Source organism: Rhinopithecus roxellana, chromosome 2 (assembly GCF_007565055.1).
Source record: "Rhinopithecus roxellana isolate Shanxi Qingling chromosome 2, ASM756505v1, whole genome shotgun sequence".
NCBI lineage: Eukaryota > Metazoa > Chordata > Mammalia > Primates > Cercopithecidae > Rhinopithecus > Rhinopithecus roxellana.
The window spans coordinates 59,164,600-59,189,937 of NC_044550.1; the positions used below are offsets into that span (position 1 = coordinate 59,164,600).

General features: G+C 43.5%; 1 protein-coding gene across 5 annotated transcripts in view; it reads left to right on the forward strand.

The window, feature by feature from the left end:
- Window positions 1-12,932: 12,932 nt before the first annotated feature.
- TMEM131L (transmembrane 131 like) overlaps window positions 12,933-25,338 on the forward strand; it is a 170,370-nt gene continuing 157,964 nt past the window's right edge. For 4 of the 5 annotated variants that reach the window (XM_030916541.1, XM_030916547.1, XM_030916550.1 and 1 more), the window contains exons 1-3: window positions 12,933-13,143; window positions 13,824-13,894; window positions 20,737-20,780. In XM_030916541.1, the coding sequence (XP_030772401.1) occupies window positions 13,020-13,143; window positions 13,824-13,894; window positions 20,737-20,780 (239 nt within the window). In that variant the 5' untranslated portion in view covers window positions 12,933-13,019. Of the gene's footprint in view, window positions 13,144-13,454; window positions 13,730-13,823; window positions 13,895-20,736; window positions 20,781-25,338 lie in introns of those variants that run through there. The other variant, XM_030916564.1, reaches the window with a different exon arrangement.

Sequence of the window (25,338 nt, forward strand, 5' to 3'; positions counted from 1 at the left end):
CCTTTATCACTCCTTTTCCTTAATATCTGGCTCCCACTGCTGACCTGGCAGCTTTTTATTTGAACTTTAAGTGCCAAACTTAACATGACTGTAATTTGAAAGCACGCGGATTCAGGAAGCTGTGGAGTTGCTTTATTTGGTGGATTCTGAAGCAGTAAGAAATGACTAATTAAAAAAGTTCAGTCTTCCTGCTGTCAAGCTTACAGGTCAAGACAGAAATTCATTTGATGTCAGATGTGGAAGGGACCTTAGAGGTAATATCATTTTTTGGCTTTATTTTACTAGGCAAGAATAAAGGTCCATGGGAGGCAAAGTGCCTTGTTCAAGGTTGTGAAGCATATTTTCCAAAATTACAATTAGATTGTTTAGATGGGTAAGTCAGATAAATGTAGCTGAAGTACTACAGTTAGGGTTCTATCTAATTATGGAAATTAATGTATATTAGTTTGGGGAGTTCCTATGGCATCAAAGGTTCACATGACTTAATTCATATATCATGGTTACCTCACCTAGACAGAAAAGTCCCCTATCCACTACTGAGCATGACATCATTTCTGGAACTATGAGACATGCAATAGGCTTGGCGCGGTGGCTCATGCCTGTAATCCCAGCACTTTGGGAGGCTTAGGCGGGCGGATCACGAGGTCAGGAGATTGAGACCATCCTGGTTAACAGTGAAATCCCGTCTCTACTAAAAATACAAAAAATTAGCCTGGTGTGGTGGTGGGCACCTGTAGTCCCAGCTCCTCAGGAGGCTGAGGCAGGAGAACGTCGTGAACTCAGGGGCTTGCAGTGAGCCGAGATCGCACCACTGCATTCCAGCCTGGGCAACAGAGCGAGACTCTGTCTCAAAAAACAAAAACAAAAACAAAAACAAAAAAAGAAACATGTAATACCCAGAAGTTGGTTATATAATATTGCCATCCTCTTAAAAACAGATTTTGTGGTGCCATAATAGCTTTTATTTAGTGTTTTCAATTGTACACATTTCTACTGATTGCTGTTACACCAGTGATCAGCCCTAACCTCCCACTCATTCAAGGGCATAAAGGCAGTATTGCCGCGGTGGCCGAAAGCAAGGATTCCGGAGCTAGCCTGCCTGGGTCTGAATTTCAGTTCTGCACTTACTGGTTTAGGACTTTGGCCAATAATACCTTACCTATGTGTGCTGTGGTCTGAATGTTTGTGTCTTCATAAAATTGTTATGTGGAAACCTATTAATAATTCCCAAAGAGATGGAGGTAGGGCCTTTGCAAGGTAATTAGGTATAAGAGCATAGTCCTCATGTACGGAATGAGTGCCCTTATGAAAGAGTCCCCAGAGAGCTGCCTTGCCTCTTCTACCATGCGACGACACAATGAGTAGGCAGCATCTACAAACCAGGAAACGGGCCCTCACCAGACACCAAATCTGCCTTGAGCTCAGAGTTCCCAGCCCCCAGTATTGTGAGAAATAAATTTCTGTTGTTTATAAGCTACCCAGTCTGTGGTATTTTGTTATAGCAGCTAGAATGGACGCAGACATTGTATCTCAATTTTCCCATCTGTAAAATAGGCATGATGATTGCATGGGATTGTTGGAAGGATGAAATCATTTAATATATGCAAAGCACTTAGGAAAGGGCTGGGCACATCATAAGCACTACACAAAGGTTTCTATCGTTATTGCTAAAATGAGAAGCTGAGTTACATGGAATCACTTCGGATTGTTAAATGGTGATGGAGCTGAAAAACTACTAATCATTTCTGCTTCCCAGACTAGGGCTAGGCCTTGTTTTACAGCTTAAGAGAGACCTTTAAAAATAGGGTCTTTCCAAGATCATCTACTAAGAAATTGACTCAATTTCCAGAATTAAATGCCAAGATTCTAAAGTATACTTCTATATCTTTTCCAATAACAAGGAAGTGAGAAAGAAGACAAGGAAAAGAAACATAAATTCGCCGGAACTGCGGTGGCTCAGGCCTGTGATCCCAGCACTTTGGGAGGCTGAGGCAGGTGGATCACGAGGTCAGGAGATCGAGACCATCCTGGCTAACATGGTGAAACCCTGTCTCTACTAAAAATACAAAAAATTAGCCAGGCATGGTGGCAGGCGCCTGTAGTCCCAGCCACTCAGGATGCTGAGGCAGGAGAATGGCATGAACCCAGGAGGCGGAGCTTGCAGTGAGCAGAGATGGTGCCACTGCACTTCAGCCTGGGTTACAGAGCGAGACTCTGTCTCAAAAAAAAAAAAAAAAAAAAAAGAAAAAGAAAAAATTCTACTCCCTGGTCTGCATTTCAAATCCACAAGTACAAGATTTCAATAATAAGTGCAAACCATTAAATATGTTAATGCAGTTATTATTTTAAAGGTTTACACAGATAACTTTCCCAATAGACTATAAGCTAATATGTACAAAAGTATGTAGAGGAAAAAGGGGGAAAAAGTATGCAGAGGGACAAGAATTGTATGCTTAAAAGTGTGGAGACTCAAAAGCAAAATGACAGATTTTACTACATTTTGTACTGTCCTTAATTTTCAACTGGAGATGATATGGGGAGGGGTATGTTTTATAGCTACATGTCACAATAGTAACTAACTTTTGTGTGTGTGTGTGTGAGATGGAGTTTTGCTCTTGTTGCCCAGGCTGGAGAGCAATGGCGCGATCTCGGTTCACCGCAACCTCTGCCTCCCGGATTCAAGCAATTCTCCTGCCTCAGCTTCCCAAGTAGCTGGGATTACAAGTATGTGCCACCGCACCCAGTTAATTTTGTATTTTTAGTAGAGATGGGGTTTCTCCATGTTGGCCAGGCTGGTCTCGAACTCCTGACCTCAGGTGATCCACCCGCTTCAGCCTCCTAAAGTGCTGAGATTACAGGCGTGAGCCACTGAGCCGGGCCAGTAATTTAACAACTATAGCTGGGCCTTCATAGATTTTTCTACCTATGAGCATCCTAAAATAAGTAGAATTAAAACATTCAAAAAGAGGAAGTTTCAAAGGGTGTTCCTGCTTCTTTGTCTTTAGAGACAGTATGGTACAATGAAGTTGGAGGTCAATTTTAACTCTGGATTGGCTACCTACCCCTCTCAGTCTCAGTTTCTAACATGTAAAATAAGGACAGTAAATGATTCCTATCATATTTTTGTGGGGTTTACATAAGACATGCATGAAAAGTAAGTGCTCAGTGACTGTTATCCCTTTTCCTAACACATAAGAAATACTTTTTTTTCCCTTTTTTTTTTTTTTTTGAGACAGGGTCTCACTTTGTTGCACTGGAGTGCAGTGGCATCATTATTGCTCACTGCAGCCTTGACCTCACAGGCTCAAGAGGGGCAAGGGTAGAAGTTTGAATTTTATTCTAATCATACAGAAAACCACTGGAGGGTTGTATACGTCACCTGAATTGTATTTTTAAAATGTCATTTTGACTTTTATAAAATTGAGATGTAAGAGGCAAGAGTAGAGGCAAGGAAATCACTAGAAGGCAACTACAGGAGTCTGTGAAATGAGTCTTGCTCTGTTGCCCTGGCTGGAGTGCAGTGGCACAATCTTGGCTCACTGCAATTTCTGCCTCCTGGGTTCAAGCGATTCTCCTGCCTCAGCCTCCTGAGTAGCTGGGATTACAGGCATGCACCACCATGCCTGGTTAATTTTGTATTTTTAGTAGAGACGGGGTTTCACCATGTTGGCCAGGCTGATCTTGAACTCCTGGCCTCAAGTGATCTGCCTGCTTTGGTCTCCCAAAGTGCTGGGATCACAGGCATGAGCCACTGTGGCTGGCCAAGAAATGAGTTCTTAGATCAGGATAGTGTTGAAGAAAAAGGCTAGGTATGAGAAATAGTGTGGAGGAGGGCACCATAGGACTAATTGATAGATTTAAAGGCTGTGAAGGAAAGAGGAATTAAATATGACTCCTTGGCCTTTTTTTTTTTTTTTTTTTTTTTTTTTTTTTGAGGTAGAGTGTTGCCCTGTCGCCCAGGCTGGACTGCAATGGCACGATCTCAGCTCACTGCAACCTCCACTTCCTGGGTTCAAGTGATTCTCCTGCCCCAGCCTCCCAAGTAGCTGGGATTACAGGTGTGTGCCACCACGCCCAGCTAAGTTTTTGTAGCTTTAGTAGAGACGGGGTTTCACCATGTTGGCCAGGCTGGTCTCGAACTCCTGACCACGTGATCTGTCTGCCTTGGCCTCCCAAAATGCTGGGATTACAGGTGTGAGCCACTGTGCCTAGCCTGACTCCTTGGCTTTTTTGTTGTTGTTGTTGTTGAGACGGAGTCTCACTCTGTCGCCCAGGCTGGAGTGCAGTGGCCGGATCTTGGCTCACTGCAAGCTCTGCCTCCCGGGTTTACGCCATTCTCCTGCCTCAGCCTCCTGAGTAGCTGGGACTACAGGCGCCCGCCACCTCAACCGGCTAGATTTTTGTATTTTTTAGTAGAGACGGGGTTTCACTGTGTTAGCCAGGATGGTCTCGATCTCCTGACCTCGTGATCCGCCCGTCTCGGCCTCCCAAAGGGCTGGGATTACAGGCTTGAGCCACCGCTCCTGGCCTCCTTGGCTTTTTAAAGAAAATGATTATTATTTTTTTTAGAGATGCTGGTCTTGCTCTTTGTCCAGGCTGGTCTCAAACTCCTGGTTTAAGCCATCCTCCTGCCTCAGCCTCCTGAGTAGCTGAGACTACAGACGGGCACCACCATGCCCTGCTGACTCTTTGACTTTTGGCTTGAGCAACTAGGTAGATAGTGGTGTTGTTGACTTGAAGTTAGAAAGACTGGGGATTTAACAGCTTTGGAAAGGCGGAATCAAGAGTTTTGGACCTGTTAGGGTTTGAGATGCTTATTAATGTTTAGAAGAGATATATTGAAATAGACAAATTTGGTTAAAAGTATAATAACAGGATGGGAAAATATATTACAAGCACACACTATAGAATTCAGAGGAAAAAAGCTTATTGGATGTATGAGTGCAGAAATTCAGGTCAGGGCTAAAATTATAATTTGAGACTGTATTAGTCTGTTCTCATTGCTCAAGTCAATACCTGAGGCTGGGTAATTTATAAAGAAAAGAGGTGGCCGGGCGCGGTGGCTCAAGCCTGTAATCCTAGCACTTTGGGAGGCCGAGACGGGCGGATCGCAAGGTCAGGAGATCGAGACCATCCTGGCTAACACGGTGAAACCCCGTCTCTACTAAAAAATACAAAAAACTAGCCGGGCGAGGTGGCGGCGCCTGTAGTCCCAGCTACTCGGGAGGCTGAGGCAGGAGAATGGCGTGAACCCGGGAGGCGGAGCTTGCAGTGAGCGGAGATCCGGCCACAGCACTCCAGCCTGGGTGACAGCGCGAGACTCCGTCTCAAAAAAAAAAAAAAAAAAAAAAAAAAAAAAGAAAAGAGGTGTAATTGGCTTATGGTTCTGCAGGCTGTACAGAAAGCATGGCACTGGAATCTACTTCCGGTGAGGGATTCAGGAAGCTTCCAATCATGGCAGAAGGCAAAGGGGAAGCAGGCATGTCGCATGGGGAGAGCAGGAGCAAGAGAGAGAGGGACGAAGTGCCAGGCTCTTTTAAAGAACCGTGTGAACTAACAGAGATGGGGAGGGCACCAAGTTATTCATGAGGAATTTATCTCCATGACCCAAACCCCTCTTATCATCTTCATCCCACCTCTAACAACAGGGATCACATTTCAACATGAGATTTGAAGGGGACAAATCTCCAAACCATATCAGGGACAGTATTTAAAGACATAGGGCTAGCAAAGTGAATCCAGAGAAAGAATAAAGACTGTCAAGGGCCAAGACCTGAGGTACTCTTACTCTCAGAGATTGGCCATAGGAGGAAAAGGCAATAAAGCAGACTGAGGAGGTAGGAGGAAATGATCAGATGGTATCCAGAGTTATAGGTGGCACATGCCAGGAGTGCCATTGGCATACACTTAAGGTGACGATCCTGGTAACAGCAGATTGTCCTTGGAAGAATAAACTAATAAAGTAATAAGCAAGGCCGGGCACAGTGGCTCACGGCTATAATCCCAGCTCTTTGGGAGGCCGCAGGTGGATCGCCTGAGGTCAGGAGTTCGAGACCACCCTGGCCAATGTGGTGAAACCCCGTCTGTACTAAAAATGCAAAAATTAGCCAGGCTTGGTGGCAGGTGCCTGGAATCCCAGCTACTTGGGGGGCTGAGGTAGGAAAATCGCTTGAACTCAGGAGATGGAGGTTGCAGTGAGCCGAGATGGCACCATTGCACTCCAGCCTGGGTGACACAGTGAGACTCCGTCTCAAAAAAAAAAAAAAAAAAGTAATAAGCACTGTTTCTCTGCAGATATTTAATTGGTACTTTTAGTACTTTGATTTATTTTGCTAATTTAATTGACATAAAATGTTTGTTTTTACTTGCACTTGTAAAATAAACTAAGTACCAGTTTGCTGTTTGTCTCATATGCACTTTCTGTTAACATCTTTGCGACCGGCTTTTGTTAATGATCATTGTTTGCATTCATTTTTGTTTTGACTGACCTTTTTTTTCTGTCACTTAGGAATGTTTCTGGCTGCAAGTAACAGAAAACCTGACCATAGTAAGAAAGGGTTACTTTTGCTTATAAAACAAGATGACTAAAAGCAGTCTACAATTCCATAATTCCACCAAGGATCCAGATGTTTCCTGCCTTTCCAATCCACCAGCCTCAGCATGTAACTTTCTTGCCTGATGGCTGACAAACCTCTGGGCATCACATCTGTGTTCCAGCAGGAAGAAGGACACAGAGCAAAAGGCTTGTGTTAGTCTATTCCTTTTCATCAGGAAAACAACAGCTTTCCTTGAATCCAACCTAGCAGAAGTCTACTTATATTTCATTGACCAGAACTAGACCACATAGCCATGCCAAGGTGCAAGGGAGGCTGGGAAGGTGACTGTTTTCTTTTCATTCATCTATCATTCATTCAATCATATTTAAATATTTGGCAGGACCACACCCAAGGCATTGTATAGAAACCACATTCTAGCTTTCTTAAAAAAATTTTTCTGAGGGCTCTGTTCTGTTCCATTGGTCTGTATCTCTGTTTTGGTACCAGTACCATCTCAGAAATAATACCACACATCTACAACCATCTGATCTTTGACAAAGTTGACAAAAACAAGAAATGGGGAAAGGATTCCCTATTTAATAAATGGTGCTGGGGAAACTGGCTAGCCATATGTAGAAAGTTGAAACTGGATCCCTTCCTTACACCGTATACAAAAATTAATTCAAGATGGATTAGAGACTTAAATGTTAGACCTAAAACCTTAAAAACCCTAGAAGGAAACCTGGGTAATACCATTCAGGCCATAGGCATGGGCAAGGACTTTGTGACTAAAACATCAAAAGCAACAGCAACAAAAGCCAAAATTGACAAATGGGGTCTAATTAAACTAAAGAGCTTCTGCACAGCAAAAGAAACTACCATCAGAGTGAACAGGCAACCTACAGAATGGGAGAAAATTTTTACAATCTACCCGTCTGACAAAGGGCTGATATCCAGAATCTACAAAGAACTTAAACAAATTTATAAGAAAACATCGAACAACCCCATCAAAAAGTGGGTGAAGGATATGAACAGACACTTCTCAAAAGAAGACATTTATGCAGCCAACAGACACATGAAAAAATGCTCATCATCACTCCCCATCAGAGAAATGCAAATCAAAACCACAATGAGATACCATCTCACACCAGTTAGAATGGCAATCATTAAAAAGTCAGGAAACAACAGGTGCTGGAGAGGATGTGGAGACATAGGAACACTTTTACACAGTTGATGGGACTGTAAACTAGTTCAACCACTGTGGAAAACAGTGTGGCGATTCCTCAAGGATCTAGAACTAGAAATACCATTTGACCCAGCCATCCCATTACTGGGTATATACCCAAAGGATCATAAATCATGCTACTATGAAGACACATGCACACATATGTTTATTGCAGCACTATTCACAATAGCAAAGACTTGGAACCAACCCAAACGTCCACCAATGATAGACTGGATTAAGAAAATACGGCACATATACACCATGGAATACTATGCAGCCATAAAAAAGGATGAGTTCATGTCCTTTGTAGGGACGTGGATGAAGCTGGAAACCATCATTCTGAGCAAACTATCACAGGACAGAAAACCAAACACCGCATATTCTCACTCATAGGTGGGAATTGAACAATGAAAACACTTGGACACAGGAAGGGGAACATCATACACCGGGGCCTGTTGTGGGGTGGGGGTGGGGGGAGGGATAGCATTAGGAGATATACCTAATGTAAATGATGAGTTAATGGGTGCAGCACACCAACATGGCACATATATGCATATGTAACAAACCTGCATGTTGTGCACATGTACCCTAGAACTTAAAGTGTAATAAAATAAAAATTAAAATAAATTTTTGTCTTTCATTCTCAAACTTTAAACTTTTTTCGAACTTCCAAACTTTTTTGAAAAGTTAAAGTTCTAATTTAATCAATTTATTTTTAAATTACAGTAAAACTTACTTTTTATTTTACAGTTTTATGAGTACTTTTAAAAATAGAGAATAATAAACTGTGAATACTACTGCTACTCACCCAAAATTACATTACAGTCCCGTAACAGAAAAGGTCAATTGTTCAACACAACAGAGTTTGAGAAAGGAGAGAATCCTTATCCTTATCCAATGCATTTAACTGAAGCTTTATAAGATGAGCTGGAATAAAGTTACAGTAAAAAGGGTCCTCTAGAGGTTGGGTGCAGTGGTTCACACCTGTAATCCCATCACTTTGGGAGGCCGAGGCGGGATTGCTTAAACCTAGGAATTCAAGACCAGATCCTATCTCAAAAAGAAAAGAAAAATAAATAAGTAAATAAATAAATAAATAAAAACCAGTATAGATTTGGCCGTTTATGGGTCTTTTTTAAAAACAAAACCATTTTATCTTATATGAATCTAACTTAATATTGATATACTCCACTAAAGACATCACCTTAATGCCTCTTCCACACTTCAGTCATGTGTATATAATTTTCCTTTCTTTTGTTTTTTTCTTTTTTGGAGACAAGGTCTCACTCAGTCACCCAGGCTGGAGTACAGTGGTGCAATCTTGGCTCACTGCAGCCTGAACTCCTGGGCTCAAGCAATCCTCCCACCTCAGCCTCCTGAGTAGCTGGGACTACAGATGTGTGCCACCATGCTCGGCTAACTTTAAAAAAATTTTGGGTCAGGGGTGGTGGCTCATGTCTGTAATCTCAGCACTTTGGGAGGCTGAGGCGGGTGGATCACAAGGTCAGGAGTTCAAGACCGGCCTGACCAACATGGTGAAACCTCATCTCTACTAAAAATACAAAAAAAAAAAAAAAAAAAAAAAATGCCAGGCGTGATGGCAGACACCTGTAATTCCAGCTACTCAGGAGGCTGAGGCAGGAGAAATGCTCGAACCCGGGAAGCAGAGGTTGCAGTGAGCTGAGCTTGCGACACTGCACTCCAACCTGGGTGACAGAGTGAGACTCCATCTCAAACAAACAAACAAATTTATAGAGACAAAGTCTCACTATGTTGCCCAGGCTGGTCTTGAACTCGTGGGTTCAAGCGATCCTCCTACCTTGGCCTCCCAAAATATTGGAATTACAGGCGTGAGCCACCTTGCCTGGCCTATAATTTTCATATTGATTCAATTTGTGTTTACATTAATTTTTTTTTCAGTTAACATTATTTCATATATACTTCCCCATTACTCTGCCACTAAAAGCATCTCTGGCTGGACAGAGTGGCTTGCACTTGTAATTCCAGCACTTTGGGAGGCCAAGGTGGGTATATTATTTGAGCCCAGGAGTTCAAGACCAGCCTGGGCAACATGATGAAACCCTGTCTCTACAAAAATACAAAAATCAGCCAGGTGTGGTGGCCTGCACCTGTGGTCCCAGCTGCTTGGGAGGCTGAGGCGGGAGTATTGCTTGATCCAAGGAAGCAGAAGTTGCTGTGAGCCAAGATTGGGCTACTGCCTTTCAGCCTGGGTGAAAGAGTGAGATCAGGGTAGTAATGAAGAAAAAGGCAAGGTATGGGAAATAGTATGGAGGAGGGCACCATAGGACTAATTCATAGATTTAAAGGGTGTAAAGGAAAGATGAATTAAATATGACTCCTTCGCTTTTTAAAGAAAATTATTATTAGTTTTTAGATCGAGGTATTTCCCATACCTAGCCTTTTTCATCACTACCCTTGTCTCAGAAAAATTTATAAATAAAAATTTTAAAAGGAGCTCTATAACTTGGATTTTAAAATTCTCTGTGGCCTTTGGTTTCTTCTGTAAAAATGAGACAGTTGGGCTACTAAATGATTTCTAAAAAATTTCCAGCTCTAATATTCTGTGACAATATCTAGGATTGACAAGGGGAATAATGGAAATATAGCACAAATGACACAGGAGTCTTCTTTGAAGAACAAGGTTACTCCAAAACATGGATGCTGCTTAATGGGCCATAACTTTCCTGTTGTCCATGAGTCAGCATGAAAAATAACTCCAGAGGAGGCTAAGTAGGTCAGATTTATCTAAGAAGACAGCTGTGTAATCCTGTATCCCTCTCCAACCCCATGGCACTGCAGATACATGCTTCTGGCTCTGTGAACAACAGTCAAATAGCATTACCCATTTTGTAAAGTCCACAAGACTACAACTTGAAAAATTAAGCTGACCTTACAAAGTTTCAGAAAAAGCTACAGCAGTATTTACATATGATCCACCTCAATGTTACTCTATCTTTTAAGTCATTTCCATTGATGCTGTGATACTCATTAGTGTGGGAAAGACTTTATTAGTAAAAGAGTAAAGTAATTTAAATGTTAGCAAAAAACTTTTGTATCACAACTTTAAATCTGTTTAATAAAATCAGTTAGGCTGTCAATGTTTGCTTGCTTTCCTTTACATGTATTATAGTCATACGAGGACTTAAAATTACATTCTGTAAATAAATAGGCCCATGAGAATACTTCCATTTAGAAATAAACTTCGAAGGTGCAGTTACTGCTTAAGTGGGCTGTGCAAATATTCCTGTCACTGGAGTTCTCTTTAACTCCGTGGGGGACCTTCAGAATCCAAGGGGCAAATATAAACTTGGAGAAGTGAAGAGAAAAAAAGGGCACATTGAGATGGCACTGGAGATCCTTGCTAAATAAAGGAAGATGTCAAGGAATACAGAAAAAAGTATGGAACAGAGACTACTGGAGGTATTCAGGTTGGAAAATCCAAAGTGCCCCCCCACCTTTTTTTCACATCAACAACTTATGTTTATGCTAATCTACTTAAATGTTAAGTCTGGCCAAGCAATTAGACTTGTTTGGAGTTAAATGCAGACAGTGTGAGACTGTGTTCACAGTATTGTATTATGTCTTTTTGTTTTGTTTTGTTTTGTTTTTTAAACAATTCTGAGGTATGATTTTATTTTATTTTATTTTATTTTTTTTTTGAGACGGAGTCTCGCTCTGTCGCCCAGGCTGGAGTGCAGTGGCCGGATCTCAGCTCACTGCAAGCTCCGCCTCCCGGGTTCACGCCATTCTCCTGCCTCAGCCTCCCGAGTAGCTGAGACTACAGGCGCCCGCCACCTCGCCCGGCTAGTTTTTTGTATTTTTTAGTAGAGACGGGGTTTCACCGTGTTAGCCAGGATGGTCTCGATCTCCTGACCTCGTGATCCGCCCGTCTCGGCCTCCCAAAGTGCTGGGATTACAGGCTTGAGCCACCGCGCCCGGCCTGTATTATGTCTTTAGGAGAGAGGATCTAGACTTCATTTTGTCCTTCTCAGGATTGTGTCTGCTATGCAAGCACTGGCTGTCTATAGTCTGGCCTGTAAAGTACCAGGAGCAATTAAACAGAGGATCAATGTAAACAGGTGTGTCCCATCACTTCCCCTCTTCATACTATGTTGTTCATATTCTCTGAATTTCATACAAGCTACAGTGGAAGCAGTAAGTTAACTTTAAAAAATCATAAGATTGCCCATACTTCTAGGTTATGCAAATTGATTTCTGAATAAGCCCTTGTTTGTGACTTCATTGGTAAAGGCAGGATGTTAACTTAAAGAGATGCCAGATTTTGGACTTGTTAGTTATAGGCATCGAAACCTGGAACTAGGAAATACATTTCCACATATTACTTCCATTATCCTACTAATGTTAGAAACAGGCAACTGGCCACATCCTCGACCCCAACCATATTTCAGGAGAGGCTGGCTGAATTTTGCAATATGATTTCAAAAGGGAATATTTGCAGGGTCTTCGAAGCTATAAATCCCCTAGGAAGAGTCTTCCCCACCTGTCAGGACCTGGACAGTGTCCACAGAGGGTGCCGGGCGCACTACCGCCACGCGGCGCTGAGGTCAGCCTCTCGGGTTTTGGGAGAGCTCTTTTTATTCTAAATTACAGACTTTGCAGCCACCGGATATCCTCGCTGCATAACTGGCAGTGGCCATGTGGCTGCACTCGCGTTTCCTGACAACCACTGCATTATTTCCACTAATATCCTGTGTCCAAGGCCTCTCGCTTGATGACTCCTCGTTCCCACCTCCACCGCCACCTCTTCCCACGGGGGTAATCTCTCGACCGTGGTTCGAGCGCCTCAACAAAGCGGCAACCACCCAAAAGTTCATGAAAATGCACTTGGCAAAAGTGGGCCGCTAGTTCCCGCGGACAGCTTTAAGCGACACCGTCCGAGCCGAGGAAAGCACCAGGGCCCCGCAGAATGCGCGCTGCGGGGCGGGCCCGCGGCCATGTGCTCCGCGTCGGGGCGGGGCAGGGCGCCCGCGGCCGCCGCGTTCGCATTGTCCACTTTCCCCTGCACCCCGCCGCGTTCCGTCCCTCCCTATCTGCGGCGCACACGCGCTCAGACCAAGCGGCGCGCCCGCGGCTGGAGCTGCAGCAGCTGCGGCGGCGGCGGGGACGGCACGGGGCGGGGCGGGGCGGCACGGGGGCGGGCCCGGGGCGAGGCAGCTGGGGCGCCAGCGAGCTAGTGGCGAGTGCGGCGAGCACCAGAGAGGAGCGCGAGCACCAGCATGGCGGGGCTCCGACGCCCGCAGCCCGGCTGCTACTGCCGCACCGCCGCGGCCGTGAACCTCCTGCTGGGCGTCTTCCAGGTCCTGCTGCCCTGCTGTCGTCCGGGAGGGGCTCAGGGACAAGGTCAGCCTTGCGCCGCTGGGCTCGCTGTGCCTCTCCACCCCGCCCCCGCTCTTTCTTTTAGGGAACTGCTGAAATCTATAAGAGGGCGAGGGGAGGAAAGGGAAAGGGGTAGGAGAAGGAAGGAAAGCTGTTGCAATTCTCCGCTGATAACATTTTCTGACCACAGCGTCCCCTCCCGCGCCCCTCTGCCCCGTACAGCTGGAGAGCGGGGCAATCGCTGGGCTTGGGGACCGCTAGCCGCTCGCGCCCTGGAGCCTTTGTGCGCGGGCCCCTGCGCCCGGGGCGCAGCCCCCGCTTTGTGTGGCGCGCGCGGGTGCCCCGCTGCGGCCCGGCTTCCTGCAGCTTTGTTTCCCCGAGCCTGGCCGCCCAGGGTCCATACTCCAGATGCTCGGGCTGCGGAGCCCGGAGTGCCCCGTGGGGTGTCTTCAATCCCACTTCGTACCCCTCCAGCACGAGCACCCCGAGCCTGCACGCGTCGCCTTCGCGTCCGAGGGGCCACTGGCTCACACCCCGCCCATTGTGTTTTTATCCTTGGCTCGCCCCTCAGATGGCCTCTGTTCCTAGGAGGAAAAAGAGACGTGTTTTGGTGAGGCGGGTGGCACGGAGGGACGGTAGGGGAAACAGGAAGCGTTTCTTTAGCGTGCATTAAAAACGTGGTGTATTTTGTGGTATTCCTGCAGCTATTGAGCCCTTGCCGAACGTGGTGGAGCTGTGGCAGGCAGAAGAAGGGGAACTCCTGGTGCCTACTCAGGTGAGGACGACCAGGTGACAGGGCGGCTGTGGGTGTGCGAGGGAGGAGAGGCGGGGAGGCCGCCGGTCCTCCCCAACCCCTGTCCAAGAGGCACAGGCGCTCGGGCCACTTTGCAAGGCAAATAAACGTTAGGGGCCGAGCCTGAACACCTGGCAACGGTGGCCTTCCCAGCTCCTCCCACGCCATGTGACAGGGCGTGAGTCAGGCCGGCCCCAAGTTCAGAAGGTGGGAACCCAGGCCACCTCAGCAGGAACGCGGCCATTGGTCTGCTCGGCCGTGGGTGTCCTGGGTGCACACTGTTCCCTAAGTGAGCTGGTGCTGTGTGGATGGCAAGTGGCTAAGAGGTTGAGGACAACAGGAGTATTGATTTCATGAATGTTAGAGTGGTATTTGCCATTAGCGTTAAGTAGCTTTGGGATGAAGATGTGACTTTAAAGGATTGTCATCTTGGATTTTCTCCAAGTGCCCTTAATTCCCGTTAAAATACACCCGCTTAAGAACTTGAATTTCAGGTTTTTTTCTCTGTATGATGATATGATGATTGCATGTAGAAAAATAATTACATTTTATTGGGAATCTGTAGCATCATAGAGGATTTATTGCTGCAACAGATACAGTACTGCAAAGCTTTTGTCTTTTAACTTTTACAAGAAATTCCCATTGACTGTGAAGTGTGCACATTTAAATATAATATTGTTGACTGCCCTTCACCAGTAACAGTAGTGATCCAAAATACATTTTTTGGGTGGGAGTGGTGGCTTGAATTATAAGGGAATATTCAGCTTGTGTGCAGTACTTTTTAAGATGTTCATTACTTCCCACGTTGGTGGCACTTAATTCTGTGTTGTGTCTTGCGGCTGTTTAGAGAAACAGGATGTCTAGCTATAACTTTACTGGAGAGGCTGTCCAGTTTTACATTTCAGTTTTCTTGAGACCTCCTATGTGAAACATTCAGAGTGCTGGTTTTGAGGTGTTTGGAATATTCATTTTGATCATGGCTCTTCAAGGCAGAGAGGTCATTTTAGAGGAGAATTTTCCTGAATCTTCCTTGAAGACCAGCAGCCTGAATGAGACAGGTCTTTTGAGAAAAGGCCCCATCAGGATGAGGAGCAGATAGTTTCTCCTTCTCCTAAAAATTTATTCTCAAATGGATTTTTCCCCCGATTTTAAATAATATACATATGTGTTTTTGAAGGTTTGGAAGATACAGAAAGATAAAAATAACAGTAGAAATCCATCGTATTCCCACTGCAAGAACCACATTTAACTGGATGTATTTATTTAAAAACTAATTATGTTTGTGTATATCAGAGTTGTTCAACAGTGGCACTGGTAACATTTTGGGCTAGAGAGTTCTTTGTTGTGGGGGCTGTCCTGTGCGCTGTGAGATGCTGAGCAGTTAGCATCCCTTGCTTCTGCCCACTAGATGCCAGTGGCACTCACTGCTGCTTCCCCCTCGCCCCCACCCCCTCTTGATTTTGACAACTAAAAATGTTTCCAGATATTGCTAGATGTCCCTGGGGAGCAAAATTGCCCTGGTTGAGAAGCACTGGTGTATATCTATGTATATGTATTCGCATTTTTGCTCAATTGTAGTTTCTGCCTCTTACTTCCTAGTGCTGGAAGCCAACCCAGACTAAAAGGAAAGTAAATTATAGATGATTGAGTCTAGTATTACAGACTCTCATTTGTTAGAGCGTTAGTTGAAGATTTAGTAGGTTGGCTCAGAGATGGAAATGTCAAGACTTATGATATGATTATTTATAGGCTCAAAAGTTATTTTATACAATTCCTTTTTTGTTTTTGAGACGGAAACTCCCTTTGTTGCCTAGGCTGGAGTGCAGTGGCGTGATGTCAGCTCACTGAAAGCTCTGCCTCCCTGGTTCATGCCATTCTCCTGCCTCAGCCTCCTGAGTAGCTGGGACTACGGGTGCCCACCACCACGCCTGGCTAATTTTTTTATTTTTATAGAGGTAGGGTTTCACCGTGTTAGCCAGGATGATCTTGATCTCCTGACCTCGTGATCCGCCTGCCTCGACCTCCCAAAGTGCTGGGATTACAGGCGTGAGCCACCATGCCTGACCTATTTTATACAGTTCTTAATTTCTGGTTTGTTTATATGTATAATACAATTTGTTTTGATAATAGATGTCAGAATTCAGAAACTGGGATATTCACTATAGAGGGATTTATAGCTAAGCTGTTTTAATCAAAGCTATAATGAAAGTGAAACTGGTATTCAAAATAATTTTCTAAATACTTCATCCCTGTCTCTATGTATACCTTTTAGAAGCTATCTTGCCCTGCTTATACCTGGGCCAAGGGTAAGGGAGATACACACACACACACACACACGTGTGTGTGTATATATATATATGTATCTCATAAGCTGCAGAGAGTTTTGAAGAAAGTTATTTTAAATGAATTATTTTCAAAGTATTTTAAATTTTTTCAGCAAAAATTCCCTCATATGTGTCAAATGGAGTCTGTTGAAAAGAATATTTATAGGTGTTATTTAAATTTGAGGGTTTTCTGCTTAATTAACCAGTACATTGGGTTTCTTTCATGCAGGAAGACTGAAAGATGGCTTCAGAGGCTAAGATTTGTCAGTAGTAGATGTGATACGAACTTTAGAGGATGTGGCATTAAATAAAATACTGGCCATCTGGTAGCTCATGCCTGTAATCTCAGCACTTTGGAAGGCTGAGAGGGGTGGATCACCTGAGGTCAGGAGTTTGAGACCAGCCTGACCAACATGGAGAAACCCCGTCTCTACTAAAAATGCAAAATTAGCTGGGCATGGTGGTGCATGCCTGTAATCCCAGCTACTCAGGAGGCTGAGGCAGGAGAATCCCTTGAACCTGGGAGGCGGAGGTTACAGTGAATGCCATTACACTCCAGCCTGGACAACAAGAGTGAAACTCCGTCTCAAAAAACAAACAAACAAAGAAAACACACTAACATATTTGCCAACACTGTTCGTATAGTTATTTATTTTGGACATGTCTCCTGTTGATTAGGTCTTTTGTTGTTTTTTTTTTTTAAATGACGGGTCTCTAAGTGATCAAGAACTTACTAACTTATCATTAGTAAAACCAAATACGACAACTAAACTGTTGTAAACTGTCAGAACCTCTGGCTAGGTCTCCTGGGTTTGAATCTCAGCCCTATCCCTTTTTAGCTCCATAAATTCACCTGTTTATCCTGTTTTCTTATCTGCAAAGTCTGAGGAATGATGGTACTGGTTTCAGAAGACTTTGAGAAGATTAAGTGCCTGGAACTTAGTGAGCACCTACGTGTAGGTTACCTGTTATTTTAGTGGTCCCTGAGCTGACTGGTAGACTTGGTCATTGGAGGGCATGAACAGCTTTCTTGTTTTGAAAGGTCTGAATAGTATTGATAACTCAGCCCTATTGTGTGCTCTGTGATTGTAAAGTTGTATTAATCTTATCTTTTTGTTATATACTCTCATGTTATACAATCATTTGGTGTAGGAACATACAAACTGTATATCCATGGTGATCATGAGAGGAAGGAGGAAAAATATATGTGATTTTATTCTTACATTTACAGAAATTTTCCTCTGCCCTGACTATACTTCAGCACACTGAATGTGAAGTGGTGATGGTGTGGAAACCAAACAGGTGTTTCATTAGCTTATTTTCAAGAAGTAATTGGGTGTATGCAGGATACGGCTTCGTGTACCTTTTTACTTTGCCTTCAAAGTCAGAAACTGTGATTCCTTGTGACCCACGCATGGGTGATGTCCACCTGACCTGCTCTGCCCTGCAGGGCCTTCTGTGTCAGTCCTCTGGGACGCCCACTCCAGCCCGACCCTTGGCCAAGCATGTCCAACACGTATCTGTTGAATTAATGAATGCAACACCCCCGTTGTTCATTCAGGGCCTGTCCTTCCAGACTCCTGTCCTGCAGTGGCATTGTCATCGTTTCTCCCTCTTTGAGTTTTCTGTAGTGTCTTTGTTTTTTTGTTTGTTTGTTTTCTTTTTTCTTTTGAGACCGAGTGTTGCTCTTGTCGCCCAGGCTGCAGTGCAATGGCACAATCTCGGCTCACTGCAACCTCCGCCTCCTGGGTTCTAGTGATTCTCCTGTCTGAGCCTCCTGAGTAGCTGGGATTACAGGTGTGCACCACCACGCCCGGCTAATTTTTGTATTTTTCGTAGAGACTGGGTTTCACCATGTTGGTCAGGCTGATCTTGAACTCCTGACCTTGTGATCTGCCTGCCTCAGCCTCCCAGAGGGCTGGGATTACAGGCGTGAGTCACCGCGCCCGGCCCATGTCTTTGTTTTTCTCCTTTATCTTGTGCATGCCTTGTTGCCTTAACTGAGTTCTCCTTTGAGGGTCTGGGCTGCTAAGGGTTGGTGCCCTGCTGCGGCCACAGTGTCCTGCATACAGTAGACATTTAGTACTGCCCATGAAGTCATCCTGGTGGAGGAGAGGCAGTTGTCAGTGTCTTGCCTAGTTCCCCTATTTATGAGGTTGGCTAAGTCTGCTGGTAACAGGTGAAATGCCTTAAATGTTGATTTCATAGTATTGTTTGACAATCACATTTTAAAAAATCAGCTCTAGCTGCAAGAAGAGCAGTCTAGAATCTGTTCTTTCAATCCATTGAGACTTCTTTGAGAAGAGAAACCTCACTCCTGGTGCTCCATGGTTAGCAGGTTTGGGAACCAGGGACAGGTCTGAGTAGGAGCAGCCGTTACCTAATACAGAATCATGTTGGTGCTGGGCAGTGCTGGGCAGGCTCAGTGCTCCACTGCCCTTATTTGTTCATTTAGCAAAGATGGACCTTTGGGGCGGGCCCATTAGGTCCCCAGAGATACACTGATGAATAAGAAAGAATCTGCCTTTAAAATTATCAAGTTGATTTTCCTGCATCTTAAGTCAGAGGGTGTAGATAATGGAAATTGGTAGAAAGTGAAACAGGAAATGATACATTGAGATTCTGAGTTTTTGTTATCCCAGGTACTGTGTTCTGTAACAGCATCTTGCTCCAGTGACTCATTGACCAGTATTTGGTAATCTTTTTGTCATAGAGATTTATTTTTGGTTTAATCAACTTCTATCAACATGAAAAAATAATAACATGGGTTGGGCACTGCTGGCATCATTTAAATTCTTTATGAGTATTAACTCATGAACACACTAAAGACTATGAAGTTTACAGATGAGGAAATTGAGGCACAGAGCAGTGAAATTACTTGGCTCAAGGTAATAAGAAAGGAACAATGCTGGGATGTTAAACCAGTAAGTGTTTAACTACAGAGCTCAAGGTTTTAGCCATTACGTATGTTGTGTGAGTTTCAGTACCGTTTGACCAGAAAAACACTATTATGGTGGTAAAGTTTCTGTGTCTGAGGGAAAGCATGTCACATTCTATTTTGATTCAGAAAAAGTTGCTAAGTGAAGTTCCCATAATAGTCATATCCACATGCAGTTAAGAAACAGCTGGCTCGTACTCAGCTCTGCAGATGTTTGTTGAGCACGTACTGCAGGCCAAGCAGTGCGTGTCAGGGATGTTACAGTAGACAAAAAAGAAAAAACACCTGCCCTTGTGATGCTTGCAGTCTAAATGGAAGCATAGAGATAGACAGTAAACAAGACAGAGAATAAATTTTAAGTAATTTAGTCAGTTCGAAGGTCATACATGTTATGTGGTGGCAATGTGGGGTGGTGATGTGAGTTGCGGTTTTAAGAGGTCAAAGTGTACCACTCTGAAAGGGCAGTATTTGAGCCAATCTTTGAAAGTGGTGAGAGAGAACAGCCAGTGCAAAGGCCCTGAGGCACTTCCCAAGAGGCAGTGGGGGAATTACATGCTTTTGACCCTGCCCTTTGTGGTTGGCAAGATCAGACTGGTAATACCCTGGGACCACAGTCAAGTGCTGAAATATAGGAACTGAGAGAAGAGGCACCCCACTTTGGAGAGGTCAGCTAAGGCTTAGGGACAAGGGAGGGCCTAGGGCCTAGCCCAGAGCCTCGCCTGGTAGACAGTGAAGTTCATCCTTTTCCCTCAGACATTTTAAATTGGAGCCCAGGGTGCCTGCTGCAGTGTGGTTGTAGGGGTAGGGCTGGGTGTGTCAGGGCTTGTGTGGGACAGTGCTGCATGCTGTTGAAGAGCTTGGTGTGCATCTGACCAGCTGGAGGGAGCCATCGTAGGTTCTTGAGCAGGGACTGACGTGATGACATAGAGTGCTGGGTCCTTGCTGTGTGATAAGGGTGATAAACAGTGAGTGATACGAGGAGACTGGTCTGTGCTGCACAGAGTGCGATGGTGCACAGGATGGTTGCAGGCAGCAGTCTGCAGGCAGAGGAGAAAGCTGCATTTGTCTTTCTAATGCAGCTGGGCTACTGATGGTGTGGGCTGTTGTGTTGGAAGAAATGACAGGTAGGAACTGGGTTTCCTGTGAGTGGGTAGGTCTTTCTGGTAGGAGGTGAAGGGAGGAGAGCAGTGCAAGATGACTATAAGATTTGCCCAGGGGTGGCCGGGCGCTGTGGCTCATGCCTGTAATCCCAGCACTTCAGGAGGCTGAGGCAAGTGGATCACAAAGTCAGGAGTTCGAGACCAGCCTGGCCAACATAGTGAAACCCTGTCTCTACTAAAAATACAAAAATTAGGCAGGTGTGGTGGCGTGTGCCTATAGTCCCAGCCACTCCGGAGGCTGAGGCAGGAGACTTGCTTGAACCCGGGAAGCGGAGGTTGCAGTGAGCCGAGACCTCGCCATTGTATTCCAGCCTGGGCGACAGAGAGAGACTCTGTCTCAAAAAAAAAAAAAAAAAGAAAGAAAGGAAGAAGCAACGGTTAACACATGTTCTTTTTCAACAGGGTGATTCTGAAGAGGGTCTGGAGGAGCCTTCTCAAGAACAGAGGTAAGGAAAAAATGGGGGTGGAAACCTGCATGCTGAGTGTCCCTGCCTACTTTGGGTGCTCTCTGAAGTCTCAGTTTATGTCTGTGTTTATGTGTTTAGTATTACCTGTAATACACCTTTCTCTTTGGCATTTGTCTTACCTATACCCTCTAATAAATTAATATGAATTTGTTTTAAAATAAGGTTGTTTAGAAAGCTGTAGAAGTAGCCCCTCCTTCGCCACTCACCAATTTCACTATTTCCATGATGTGCTTGTGCCCTCCCTCTGGTTTATAAACATCTATTGAGTGCCAGGCACCATGCTGGGTGGTGAACATGAAACACAAACAAGACCTCTGTTTCGTGTAGTGGGCAAGTAGGACTTTACTGTAGGTAAAATGATTATGCTTATGACAAGAGCTATCAATAATTAGTTTCCTGTGGTAGAGAATAATGAGGTGGATGGGGTGGTCAGGTGAGGCTCCTTTTAGGAGGTGACATTCCAGCTGAAGTCTAGAGGAAACAGGAGCAGCCACACAGCAGTGGGAACAGTACTTTGGTCAGAGGGAATGAAAGTGCAAAGGCCCTGAGGCTGGAATCCCTGCCAGCGATCCAGGAACTTGGAGAAGTCCAGTGTGGTTTGTAGGATGGTGAGATAAGGTGTGTAGGCCTTTAGAAGTCACAGTAAGGAATTTGGGTTTTATTTTTAAGTGTGGTATGAATTGTTAAAGAATTTTAAGCAGGGGACTAGCAAATCAAAAAACATGAATTGCTTTTTTTTTTTTTTTTTTTTTTTTTTTGAGACAGTCTCACTCTGTCCCTCAGGCTGGAATACAGTGGTATAATCTCAGTTCACTGCAACCTCTGCCTCCTGGGTTCAAGCAATTCTCCTACCTCAGCCTCCCAAGTAGCTGGGATTACAGGCACGTGCCACCATGCCTGGCTAATTTTTGTATTTTTAGTAGAGACAGGGTTTCTCCATGCTGGCCAGGCTGGTCTCAAACTCCTGACCTCAAGTGATCTGCCCGCCTTGGCCTCCCATAGTGCTGGGATTAGAGGCATGAGCTACTGCACTGGGCCCTGTGAATTCCATTTTTAAGAGAATACGATGGGGCAGTCTAAGTGGTGTGTAAGTAGGAGGATAACTTGCAAGGAATAGGCTTCCAGATCCCCAGGGTCTATGTACCTCCTAAAGCTAATCTGTCTGAGTTGTAAGTTACCATTTCCCACCTCTGCTTTCACAATCTCATTTCTCCACTTTACAAAAGAAAGCTGTATCTTTCACCCAGCCCCAATCCTGCTGTTGGCTTCATCTTGGGCAAAGAGACAATTTGAAATATTGGTGTTTGTTAGGAAAAAGTGATCCACTCTGATTAGATGACAAATTCTTTAGTAACTTTGGTGGTTTTCAGATCATTCTTTTAGTAAAACTGAAGGAGGACCCAGTGAATTTGACAACTGATAGATCATTCAGGTTACTTTTAATAATGGCTTACTATGTGATTTTTAGATGAGACACTGAGGTAGTTTAGAGAATGTGGGGACAGTGCTGTAATAAAGCTATTTCCATACACGTCTGTTTACGTCAACAAGCTTTTTCAGTACTTACATTAAAAAAAGAGATTAAAAAAAGGATTAAGTTGATAAAAATCCTGTCTCATTCTAGTAGTAAGTAATGTTCACATGAAGCAGCTGGGGGGAAAACAGCTCTGTTCATCTCATTAAAGGATGCATTTTCAATAAGATTTTACTTTCTATGTTTAATTACCTATCAAAATTTGTAGAACTTGTTGGTTTGATCAATTGTATGCATTCGGCCCTCTGTATCTGTGACTTCTGCATTCGTGGATTCAACAAACTGGATGGAAAATACTCAGGAAAAAAAAATGTATCTGTACTGAATATGTACAGACTTTTCCTTGTCATTATTCCTTAATACAGTATAAAAACTATTTACATAGTATTCACATTGTATTAGGTATACCTGGCCCTGTGAATTCCGTTTTGAAGAGAATAGGTATTACTAGTAATCTAGAGGTGACTTAAAGTCTAGAGGAGGATGTGCATAGATTATGTGCAAATACTGTATACCATTTTATATCAGGGACTGGAGCATCTTCAGAATTTGACGTTCTTCAGACGTCCTGGAACCAATCCCTCAGGGATCCGACTGTACTAATACAAATTGTATTGATAACTTTTTTTTTTTTTTGAAACAGAGTCTCACTCTGTCACCCAGGCTGGAGTGCAGTGGTATGATCTCAGCTCACTTCAACCTCCCCCTCCTGGGTTCAAGTGATTCTCCTGCCTCAGCTTCCTGAGTAGCTGGGATTGCAGATGCATACCATCATGCCTGGCTAATTTTTGTATTTTTAGTAGAGATGAGGTTTCACCATGTTGGCCAGGCTGGTCTTGAACTCCTAACCTCAGGTTATACACTGGTGTCAGCCTCTCAGAGTGCTGGTATTACAGGCGTGAGCCACCACACCTGGCCTGTATTGATAACTTAATTCAGAAGAAAAAAAATTAATATTTAGACCTTATGGTCATAGGAAAAATTTTTTAAAAACCTGAAATTTCAATTTATATTTATAGTCTTACAGCAGAAGGCTTTGAACATAAATTCACATTCAGTTAAAATTCCTTGGGTGACGTGAAATAGAAATGATTTCATGGAGGAAAAGGAACAATATAAAATATCCAGCCATGAAGTTTATATTTGTATTTTAAAAAATGGATAATGGTAGATATCATTTCAGTGGTATTTAGATTCCATTGAATATATTTTTAAAAGGGATTGTAAGTTTTATTAAAAATACCAGTACGTACAGTGTAGCAGAGATTACATTTTTACAGCTGGTAAACGCTCACAATTGTAAATGCGACACAACTTAAACATTCTTTTTGGGTGTATGGGAGCAAGAAAAGTTGAGGATGTTGATATCAGGGTAGGGAGTTGGTAGTGGATGGAGGGAAATGGAACATTTTGAATGTATTCTTGAGGTGGGACAGATCCTTTACTTGTTGAAGTTGTTGTGGAGTGTGAGGGAAAGAGAAATCACGGAGAGAGAGCATCTAGATTTTGGCTTAAATGTCTGGAGAGATGGTGATGACTGTGCCGGGAAAGGATTTAGTGGGGGAAGGAATTAGAAACTGTGTTGGGCCGCCTCCTGGGAATCTCAGACTGGATATGACACATCTACAGGGAGATGGTGGGCAGAGAGCTGATATCTCTCTGGAGCTTGGAGGCCAGGGCTGCAGACTCAGGTGTGGGTGTGCGCAGCCCATAGAGAGCTGTGTTGCAAGTGCCTTTGTATTTGTTTTCTTTTGTAGATGCAGTTCTCTCCATTCTTATTGTTTAGAACTAGTTTCTTCCTTTTTGCCAGTTTTTTCAAAAATCAAACTTTAGGGTATTCGTAGATTTTATCCTTATGGGTCTTTTCACACAGCATCAGATTATCAGAATGAAAGATGTGGGAATGAGGGAGAATAGTGTCCTTTTTGACGATGACATATAAAAAAATAAATTGTACATCATGCCTGTGTACTTGCAAGCATATATATGGATGTATGAATATATGCATGTGTATAATCTATGTACTTATTTATTTATAAAAATGAATTAAAGTTTCAGAAAATAATACTCTTGTTGCCTGCAATGTATTCTATTTTCTATTGCATTTTGTTTTATCACCTACTGGCTTTATTTGTTTTTTGGTAACAGCTTGATTGAGATGTTGTTCACATAGCATATAATTCACCCATTTAAAGTGCACAGTGGGTTTGCAGCATATTCAGAGTTGTATAACCATTACTACAATCAATTTTAGAAGAACATTTTGTCTTCTCAAAAGAAGTGCCTTACCCTTTAGCCATCAGCCTCCAATCTCCTATCCCTGCCTGGATTCATTTTAAAACTCAATACATCATAGTTCACAGTCTGATCAACCTTGATTTAGATGTTTTATCTTCCTGATATTAAATATTCCAGTATTTTGCTCTTTTACTTCTACTTTTTAAAAACTTGCAAGCCTCTTTGTTTCTTTTGGCTTTTTTGGGTTGAGGTCTGTTCCTCATGTGTATAGAAATGATGATGATGTGGGTGGGATGCTGCTTTTAAAAACCTTTGTGTCAATTTTTTGAAAATGCAGATTCTGGAGCTGTCTCCAAGAATTAGCTCTGTAAGTGTAATGTTCTGTGATTGGTAAATTAGTCAGCTATGTACTTACTATTCATTTACCTTCTACCTTCTTAATTTTGTAACTTCCCCAAAACCCATCTAATTTCTTGCTACTTTGAAAACTTTTGCTTCAGAGTAGATTTAAGTTTATAGAAAAATTACAAAGATAGTACAGAGATATCCTGTATACCCCTCACCCATTTAACTCTAATGTTAATATCTTGTATTACTGTGGTACATTTGTCACTGAGAAACCAACATTAGTATCTTACTATGAGCTAAACTTCACACTTTATTCACATTTCACTAGTTTTTCCCTAATGTCCTTTTTGGAGACAAGTCATTAAGTGAAGTTGAGCTTCACCGACACAAATTATGTGAAATTCTGTATGGGAGATT